The following is a 9906-nucleotide window of genomic DNA, read 5'->3' as shown; positions in this document are numbered from 1 at the left end:
TGTAGCTGTGCAGTTCTATAAAAATGGTCCGGTCTTGTCTAATTTCTTACTGTTTAAGTAGTCCTACAGTAACCTTGGTCTTCCTGCGGTTTTCTAGTGTTTTAAGTTAGGTCAGCACCCCTGTCCTGCCATACTGCTGCTGAAGTGGCCTTCAGGAAGAGGTTGATGTGTTTCCAGACAGACAGTGGCTGCCTCATCAGCCCTCCCATTTGACTTCCCCAGTCTCAGACTCCCTACTCTCTCCTTTCTGCAGTACAAGATCTTCCAAGCATAGTACTGCTAGGCAAAACTGATCTCATTAGTCTTCAGGCTGGAAACTGATCTTCAGGTATGATTCACTTCAGGTTTTTTCTTGTACACATAGATGTGGCTTCCAACTCGTCCTTGAGGTACATGAGTGTGAAAGATGGCAGCTGTTTTCTTGTAGCCCCTTAAAGCTAGAAATGATGATATTTCCTGTAAGTGAACATGATGTTAGTTGCCACAGTCAGAAAGTGTAGTTGGGAGCATCAGAAAAGTCTTCTCAAAACCATCAATTCAACTGTCCCCTGGAAGTTTTATCCTTTATTTTAGGAAAGGCTGCTAGAGAAAGAGGTACCTATCCTGTTTGATCCTATCCGGAGTGGATATTCACCAGACACCGTTGTTTGAGTCCATGGACTTCAGAAAAGAACTGAGGGGGAAAGGTATTCTGACTGCAGGCATTCTTGCTTACTTAAAGGTTTGTGGTTCTGGGAGCAGACCACACGTGTTTTAATAGGGCCTGAGGAGAACTCCGTAAAACATTCCTGTGTGTTGTGTAGAAGCTGCACAGAGGGCACACAGGAACGCTAAGCAGGTATCACTGGAATGGCATCTCCCATCTTACGGACCACAGGGTTCAACTTTAACTTAAGCTGCGTTTTAGAGAGTTGTGGGCCACAACTTTCAAAAATCTGAACTGCAAGGCTCCCCTAATGCATTTTGTAACTGGCTCTCCAAGCGAGTTGGTTTCACCCTGCCGTTACCATACCTGCTCTAGCACGCTGAAGAAGATCAAGTGACTGGGTAGTGCCGTATCGTTGTGAAACTCCTCACTGAGCCAGCCAAGGGGATCGGAGTAAAACACATCTGCCTCATCAGTGTAGCTCTCGCTTCCCGTCAGGTCTGGGGGACACTGAAGGAATCTCATTTTTAGAGGGCAGTGAACATGGCTAGGGAGAAAAACAAAAAAAGCCCTTCAGGATAAATCAACCAATATCTAACATTTGAAATGACTTATCACTAAAGATACCTCAGTCAAAACCAAAACTCTTTCAGTTTTGTTTTTTTCCCCCAGAGTCATATTTTCTTCCCTTCTGTACTTCATATGAAAGCAGAACAAGGGATTCAGCTCTAAACTGCTGTGACTGTGTTGTTAACAGTTCACAGAAAGCAGATTTATCTTAACAAAAATACCATCTGCGTAACATGAGTTTCTTAAGAAGGTACTTTTCCATATCAGCTTCACTGGTTATATCTGCCTTAATGTTTTGTTTACTTGCCAGGATCCGTTGCAGACTTTTTGGAACAGTGGCCTCGGTCACTGCAGTAATTACATTTCTCTACTCTCTAGCAGCAGAAGGTAAAGTTAATCCAGTTTGACTGTAACGATTAGTCTTTAGTTTTACTACACAAGTTACCATAATGAAGCAGTAAGACGTGCTTTCAGGAGTCAGAAGACTTACTGCATATCCTCAGACAAAGCTATTTTACGGAAACTGAATAAAGCTTAATGCTGAATTTTATTCTGTGGTATAAGCATTTGACTTTTCCCCTGTGCATTCTGTATTAACTACATGACAAATCAAAACTCTTCCACTATACGTTTATCCATCTCAGTTTATTAAGCTTAGGGAAAAAGATAATCTTAATTTCTGCTCCAGTGAATCTTACTCTAGTACACTGCTAACTGTTCTCATACCTGTAAAAGGGGGTGGAGTGGCATGGCATCATGATGAAGACAGAAGCTTGTGACTGGTCAGAGTTACCACAGAGCTGCTGTATGTGACTCATGACATCAAGAGCACCTCGCTGGTGAACCAAGCCTGTATACAGGGCTGGGAGCAGGTTGGAGAGAAGCAGGAAACTTGCTGCAGGTTTCTTCCATGCTTTCAGGTGTTTCAAAGAATACCCTGTAGGAACATCCAAGTAAGCTTTAGAGATACGCAAATGCTAACAGTTGCCTGCGGTATTTTTGGAAGTACCATGCCTTACTGGAAAACCATTGCTCAGTTGATAACAATACCTTGCTTTGAGGTATTTTAACTTAAAGTGTTCTTTCAGCCTTTACTCTCTGAATGGGAACGCCAAGGTTAGACTTGGCCCTTATTAACTCTTGGATTTAACAGTGTAAATGTTCAGCCCATCCCTGTCTCTTGAAGTACGAAAACACAATTTCAAAGCCAGTGCTTTGTCTTGTTAGAGCTCAATTTTAATTTCTTGTGGGGAAAACCAGTCCATTCAGTAGTTTGGATGAATGACACATGGTAAGCTCCTGATTGTGTTCCGATTCATGCGTGTCCAAGCAAAGCCAGAACAAATGTAACTATGTGTGCTTTGGCGTGGCCGTGGCGTTCTTTGTCTCCAGCGTGCTGAAAGCCACAACATCCATCCCCTGCCCCCCACTTCTCTTGAAGGAGCTAATAACAGGAAGAGATGGTTCTCCTGGTAGGAGATACCTGTAAAACCTGTTTGTCCCAGCCACAACTGGGGTGAACCTGGCACAGAAGACAGCTTCATGCTGCATGTCTGGAAACCCTTACTAAGTCATATGGCTTGTCCGTAGTGGGAGATAAAAATATTTTACGCAGCCTAGCTCTGTGACCACATTTACTGAATCCCAAGGAACAAGTTAGAGCAGGCCTGGTTCAAAAGTCAGTAACAAGTTTAATTTTCTTCAGTTGTTCTGTTCGGACAAATTGCAGATCTTTATCTCGGATGAAAACAAAAGTCCACTAATTAGTCTGTGGTTTAAACGCGAGTGGGAACATTCTATTATAGGCAGGTTTTTACTGCTTTTGTGAAATGCTCTTAGCTTATCTTTAAGTGTGCTTGGGAATGACTGAAATTCATGTGGGATTTTTTCCTGTTTTTATTTATAGTGTTTTGAGCAATTTAAAGATCTCTCTGTAACCACTGAGTTATCGGAAATAACTTTTGTCATTTTTTTCTTTACTAAAGTATCAAACAGATGGTAATTAGCTCTTCATAAATTGCATAGATGACCTCATTCCCTTATAGGCATGAAAGTTAAGAGGGATATGAACAAAAAGTAGTGGTCTGACTGGAATTTTTTGGCACATGAAGTAGAACTGGTTCGTCTTAAATCTGCCATTGAACTAAGCCAAGACATACTACATATCTGATCTCAGCAGAGAGCAAAATTATTGATGGAAGATTTACTTTTGTTTAGACTAGCAAAACAGGTTAAAAAACCTAGAATTTTCATTGATTCATCTGTTTTGAACTTGTATTTAAATGAAAGCTATACACCTTCGGGTTCCAGAATTTTTAATCTTCCCATGGAACGTTTCAGCATGTTAGACTTTCATCGTGATTTTGTTATTCCTATAGATACATTACTGTAGTTAATACCTAGTTTTGTGAAATACAAAATACTTCCTTATTAGGCTCTGTTCTGAGTTTAAAAGAAAGAAACACAAAACAAAACAGGAAAAAAAATGAATACTTTAAAAGTTTCTGTTAAAGTAACAGAAAAATCTTTGTTACTAAAAGCAATATGCTTTCCAGTTTAACCTGTGGACAGGTTCTCTTCAATTAATAGTTAAGTCAACCACATTAGTTTAGGGACCTTATATTCCTGGTTTAACAAATCCACCTCACTATGCCTGAAGGAAAAAGCTACCACATTAACTGCTCTAAGACTTCTGGGGGAAGCAGCCTCCAGCTGGTGGCAGGTAAAGAGCAGACACAAAACTAGCATCATCTATGAACACACTTGAATCTAGAACAGGATAATTTTAGTTTTTGAGTACTTTAATGTTTTTGCTGCATACTCAAGGCATTTGTCAGGCATATTTGAGAAAATGGGGTGGAAAAATACTACAAAGGAGCCAAGGAACAAAATACCCTTTAAGGGGGGCATTGCTAGAAAGTTAGGAGTCACTACAGCCATCTTCACACTTTTTGCAGGAAGTACTTTTATCCACGCTATGGATTCTCCATCTGTGCTTCAGTCACTTGCTGTTCCTTTTTTTTTTTTTTTTTAAATCCTACTTTATTTTTCCTTAGCTGTAAAAAAAAGGTTAGGCTAGTTCTAGAATTCTTTGTCAAATACCTACATGGACTATTAGCAGTCTGTCTTTAGGTAAGAATTCTATTACAGAGAAGGCTGCAAGACACTTGAAATCAATGCTTACCACAAAAAACCATACAAAATGGCAGTACTGGGTAGATGAACCTGAATTCTTTATGGCCCAGCATGCTGTAAGAGAAGAGACATAATACTAGCATGAGAGTGAAGTGTATCCATTCTGTTCACAAAATACTTCTTGGAGCACGGAGGACTGGAATAAAAGCACTAAAAAGCTTTTGGCACTGAAGCAGTTTGGGTTTTTACTCTAAACTGTCACTTTTTAAGAACATAACGAGTACGTTCAAATTATGGCTATTTAGTCAGTTTAAATCAAGCACTAATAAAAGAACCTGCCTACTACTCCAGCAATTAAGTGGTCTGATTCTGTAACTACTGGATAGAACTCAGCTAGTACTTCACCAATTTGCTTTCTGTAATAAAACACAACCACAAGTCTCGATGGGAAGCTGGGATTCAGGTACACGTTTGTACCTCACAAAGTAACGTTCACCTCTGCTAATGCTGCTTCACACAACTTCCCATGCCAACTTCTGGGGTTTACTGCAAGGCTTGTGTCATGGGAACTATGTGAGATCAAAAAAGCCCTAAAGCCAACAGACCCACATTCAGTTTTGAGTTGGACTGAAAGAAGGGATGGCCTTTGTAGCCTTGCTGCTGTTTAGCTGTATCCTGTTACTACTGCTGTGGTCTAATACCATTTATTACTTAGTATTTACTAATTTGCTGTATCTTTTCTTGTCTGAAAATGTCTCTTGTTTAATCTCCCCTTTATTCTGATGCTTTGGAAACAGCTTACTTTTCCTGCTACTTCTCCATGTAGAATGAGACACGCAGTCCTATGAGAAATGCCAAGAGCTGCGTGTAGACTTTTGAATGGCGCCTCTTTAAAAACCTCTCCTCTTACCAGGGATGTATTGAAGAACCAAATGCAATTGTGTGTTTGTTAACAGCCATCCAGTAAACAGTTTTCTAACCAGCTCTGTTGTTGCTTAAACCCCTGTATGGTGATTGAATGTTGGGTTTTTTCATTTTCCACTGAATTTCAAGCTGAATTATTTTATTCTTTAAGGGTCTATCAACTCAAAAAAAAATACATGTCTGGTAATGATACAAGTAGTAGTACTACATAAAATTCTATAAACTATTGTATAATTGACTGCATTTCTTGGAGTGTTTGAATAGTTTAAAGTTTTCTGTCACTTAACCTGAATACTATGCTTTTTTCTTCTTGAGAGGACATAAGCTTTGACAAGCACAACCAGGGAAAGATAGCAGTTACACTTAAGAGAAGTTACCTGTATACCACCAACGTCCAAATCACCACCAGGAGGAAGATGCGATACCTTCTTGGTGCCAGCACACAGCCATGAATAAAGAAAGGCAGATGGGTACCCAAGATGACTGGTAGTCCCTGAGTGAAGTACCAGTGCCAGGGATGAGATCCGTAAAACGTTCCCAAATTCTGCAGCGCGTTGAATTTCAGGAAGTTCAGCTGAACCAGTACCCACTGGGAGATCGGGGTGGGGGGTAGTTACATACAAATCCAAAGTGAAAACCAGCAGCTACATTGAATTACGCAGTCATTGTGGGCCTTAAACGACAGTGTTTTCATTCACCTTACACTTCTTCTACTAAGACTTGCCCCAGACTCCCTCTATTGAGCAGTTAAACACAGCAGTGTGTAAGTTTTGCAGTTGGTTGATAAGTATTGATTTACTGAGAGCTGGGCATACCCATTTTAAGTAACAGTCTGTCATTTAAAATAACTGAGAAGTTGGCATTTAAGCGTTTATGGCTTAGGATATATTTAGAGATCATAGGCCAGACACAGTCACAGAAATAACAGAGAAGTCTGAAACATCCATCCATGTTAAAATGCTAAACCCCAGCCTTTTTTATTACAGGTTTAAAACAACTTACCTCACCAAAAAACGCACGGTCAATTATTAAAGAGGTTCCTACTGTGACCAATCTGCAAAAATGGAAAGTTGGTTGCACTGATATTGCCTGAATTGCTTTTGTATCAGATTCTACTCTTGTCCAAAGAGCTGTCAGAACTCCCTGTTTCCTCATCTTTTTTTGAGATCATCCATACTCATGGCCATTTTACAGCGGCCAGTTGCCATCACCTGGTGTCCTTGGCAGAATCCCAGATGAAGCTGGAATGCTGTTCATGAAATCTCTTCTAGTGTCTTTTTTGCAGCACGTACATTAATGCGAGGGAGGCATGGCCCTCTAAGCTTTTGCCAAAGGGCTCTAATCAGCTTTTTTGGGTTGTCCCTCTTTGCGGTGCTAAAATCAATCTTAAGATACGGCTGTGCACAGCCACAGTTTAACTTCAGACAGAACTTACCCAACCGGAATGCAGCTGTGCAGGATGAGGTCTGCTTTCCTCTGTTCTTGCCAAAAATGACTGAAGACCAAAGGTACCCATGGGATAACAGCGGTGGGACGAACAACAATTGCAAGTGCTATCAAAGCTAAATATTTGTAGCTAGAGTGAGGGAACACAAGAAAAACAAAGGTTTCTCAAAAGGTTTGGTCAATTCTTTTGCAGTGACATTTCAACAGTATAAATACTGTCCTGTCTCTGACCAATGGGGTTTCGTCCTGCAGGTAACTTTGATTCTCTCTGTTTTGCCTGGAAGGCTGCCAGCTACACAATTGCTTTATTAGCAATAGAGGTGCTAACGAGAAGCATGTACTTGCTTTAAAATAGATAGCTGGTAAAGCTAAATTCACCTATAGCTGAACCCCAAAAAGCTTTTGTTATCTTTTCCCAAGTTATGACAAATTCCAGTCCTTTAAAATTTAAATTAAAGTTTTCTATAAAGCGATACTTTGTATAAGGGAACCGGAGAACAGTGATTTTACATGCCAGCTAGATCACAGCTTCAAAAAAACGCTTAGAGTAAATACCACAATGCCTGTTCCTTCCATGATGTAGAGCTCTTGCTATGTGAATGAGGCGGGTTTGGTTGCTATATATTTTAAGATAAAAGTTAGCATTTTAAACAGTAGCAGTAGGTTAGTGTAATCCCAAGCCAAAAACTACCAGTGATGTTAGTAGAAAGTTTCTCACCTGCTCCCCATCTTGGAACCTTTTATCGGATAGTAGGAAAGAGCAAAAATGGTCAGAAGAGTTTCCATGGTGTTTGTTAGAGTTCTGGTGCAGGAATACCAAGTGAACCAGGAGCACAGCTGGCAGAAGTACTGAAAGTAGTTATGAACAACAGGATGCACAGGGAGAAACGTTAAATTCTGACAGTTTAAATAAAGGTGATAATTCTTCAAGGGGTGACTTAACAGCCCCATGACAGTGTTTGCACTGCAACGAGCAGGGTTTAGTAACAGGCATAAAATTGTTCTGAAGGCTGACACTCACCACGCACTTTGCTGCTTCTGCATTTTCAAGGTGTCGCACTAGCGAGTAAAGCTTCACATCAGCAAAAGCTGCCAGCACTGCCTGTGCGAGCCTAGGGACCCATATCTGGGGGGGCAGAGAGAAAATGTTACTTGTGCAACAAACACGTTAAATTGCAGGTTCACAGAGAGGATTCCTGAGTTAGTGAGTGATGGCTCAGACAGGAAAACAGCGCGTTAGTGAATATTCTCTACAGCTCTTCATGATTTTTAAAAAAAAGTAATAGTAGAGTCCTTTGGTAAGACTAGTATTTTGCCAAAACAAAGGAAGTCTAAAGCTCAACTGAAAGTGTTCAGAAATTGAAAGTAGAATTCTTTGCCACTTGTTTCCAGGAAAAGTCAAAAGGAGCTGTTGTTACCGAGTGTAGTACAAATATATATTATTAAACACTTTGGAAAACTGAAACATGGAGCAATTAGGAGGTAGTGGCAAACACCATCAGTATGGCACTCAAGGAGATCGATGGAGGCCAAGGATAATCCTCTGCAGTCACAGGCATCAGTCCTGTGACAGGAGATCTGTGAGGTGAGTCCTGTGCCCATGCGGAACACTTCAGTGAGGCCTCTCTGCTCATACATCTCTAATGGCTAGGTTCAAGGCTTTGCATTTTACCTGTACAGTGATAAAAATACACTGAATTTATCGCAGAATCATGGGGTTGGAGAAGACCTCTAAGATCATCCAGTCCAACCGTCAACCCAACCCCACCGTGGCCACTAAACCATGTCCTGAAGTGCCACCTCTACACGTTTCTTGAGCACCTCCAGGGACAATGACTCCACCACCTCCCTAGGCAGCCTGTTCCAGAGCTTGACCACTCTTTCAAGTAAAGAAATTTTTCCTAATGTCCAATCTAAACCTCCCCTGGCACAACTTCATGCCCTTTCCTCTCGTCCTATCAGTATGGTTTAAATACAAGGCTTTTAAATGGAATTTTAGTAGCGGGTGCGTTTTTTGGTTACGCTTACCAGCAGCTGAACATCATCCTTAGCCAGCAGCTGTAGAGCTTTGTAGATGCTTGCAAAGATCAGGGGATAGAAATAGCTCCTCAAGCCGTTTGCCCATTCCCAGGTCAGGTAGCCATAATTACAAACGTTAAGGCCAGATCGTGAACGGTTGAAACAGAGAGTTTCATTAGAGCCGTTACTCTCGGGCTTGTCCGGGTGGAGACACCGACCCTTGCGGCCCCAGGCAGCGGGGCGGCTGTCGCGGGCCAAGCTGACCCCGCACTGCCCGGGAAACCTCCGCTCTGGCGCTGCCGCCGCGGCTCCGGGCCGGTGTCAGTCGGGAAGCGGTGCCGCGTCCCCTCTGGGCACGGCGGGGGCCGTCAGTACCGGCGGCGGGTCGGCACGGGGAAGGATATCCGAAGACCATATGGTGCGCCACCTCCAGCGACTGCCAGTACTCGTCCGGGACGAAGCTGGTCTGGACGAGGAAGCAGTTGAGCGTCCGCAGCGCCACCGTGAGCGCCAGCAGCGGCGCCGGGCCGCCGGCAGCGCCTGCGGGAGGGAAGCCCGTCCGTCACGGCCCCCGCCCGTCATGGACCCCGCCGCGGGGCCCCGCCCCGCCCCGCCCCGCTTACCGGCGCCTCGCTGCCCGGCGGCTCCGCCGGGGGCGCTGTAAAGCACCGACCGCCGCTGACGGAGTCGCATCGCCTCCGGCCGCCGCGCCCGGGCCCGCGCCAGCAGCCCGCTGGCCGCCTCCATCCGCGGGCGGGCCTCCGGCGGCGGCGCATGCGCGACCTCACGGCCGTGGGGACGCCGCCGGCACTTCCTTCCGGTTACTCTAGCGAAGCAGGGGCGGAGGCCTCTGTTCTGTGGTTCCCCCGTCCGTGAGGTGAGGGGGGGTCGGGTCTGGCACGGCGCTGCTCGGGGCCGTGGGGCGAAGCTCTCCCGGGCGGGGAGCGCCGCGCTTTCTGCCGCCGACCCCTCCCCTCGTCCCGCCGGGGGGCGAAGGTGCCGCCGAGGAGCGGAGAGGCCGCGGCGGCGCCTCGCGCGTGTCCGTGGGCGCAGGCGCGGCAGCGCCTCCTGTCGCCATGTGGGGGCGGCTGCCGCTGCCGCAGGTGGCGTTGGCCGTGGCGCTCGGCGTGGCCAGCGGCCTCTACATCTACCGGCCCGTCTTCCAG

General features: G+C 44.5%; 1 protein-coding gene across 1 annotated transcript; it reads right to left on the bottom strand.

Annotated features, from left to right (window-relative positions):
• Positions 1-17: 17 nt before the first annotated feature.
• PIGB (phosphatidylinositol glycan anchor biosynthesis class B) lies at positions 18-9487 on the bottom strand. The gene is made up of 12 exons (XM_086471341.1): positions 9364-9487; positions 9148-9280; positions 8750-8870; positions 7743-7847; positions 7440-7570; positions 6711-6851; positions 6278-6329; positions 5653-5864; positions 4401-4465; positions 1943-2153; positions 1013-1193; positions 18-456 (listed from the first exon to the last, which is right to left on the bottom strand). Exons 1-12 carry the CDS (start codon positions 9485-9487, stop codon positions 325-327), a joined length of 1608 nt encoding a protein of 535 aa, XP_086327467.1. The 3' UTR covers positions 18-324.
• Positions 9488-9906: the final 419 nt, after the last annotated feature.

The sequence above is a fragment of the Leptosomus discolor genome, chromosome 11 (assembly GCF_034619465.1).
Source record: "Leptosomus discolor isolate bLepDis1 chromosome 11, bLepDis1.hap2, whole genome shotgun sequence".
NCBI lineage: Eukaryota > Metazoa > Chordata > Aves > Leptosomiformes > Leptosomidae > Leptosomus > Leptosomus discolor.
This window is presented reverse-complemented; position numbering and strand designations above follow the sequence as displayed.

Excerpts from the sequence above, each read along its gene's own strand:
- PIGB (XM_086471341.1), bottom strand. The coding sequence starts at position 9,487 with ATGGAGGCGGCCAGCGGGCTGCTGGCGCGGGCCCGGGCGCGGCGGCCG. Across the intron at positions 7,848-8,749 it reads AGGATGATGTTCAGCTGCTG|ATATGGGTCCCTAGGCTCGC; the intron begins GTAAGCGTAACC and ends CTGCCCCCCCAG. Across the intron at positions 1,194-1,942 it reads CACTCCACCCCCTTTTACAG|CCATGTTCACTGCCCTCTAA; the intron begins GTATGAGAACAG and ends TTTTCTCCCTAG.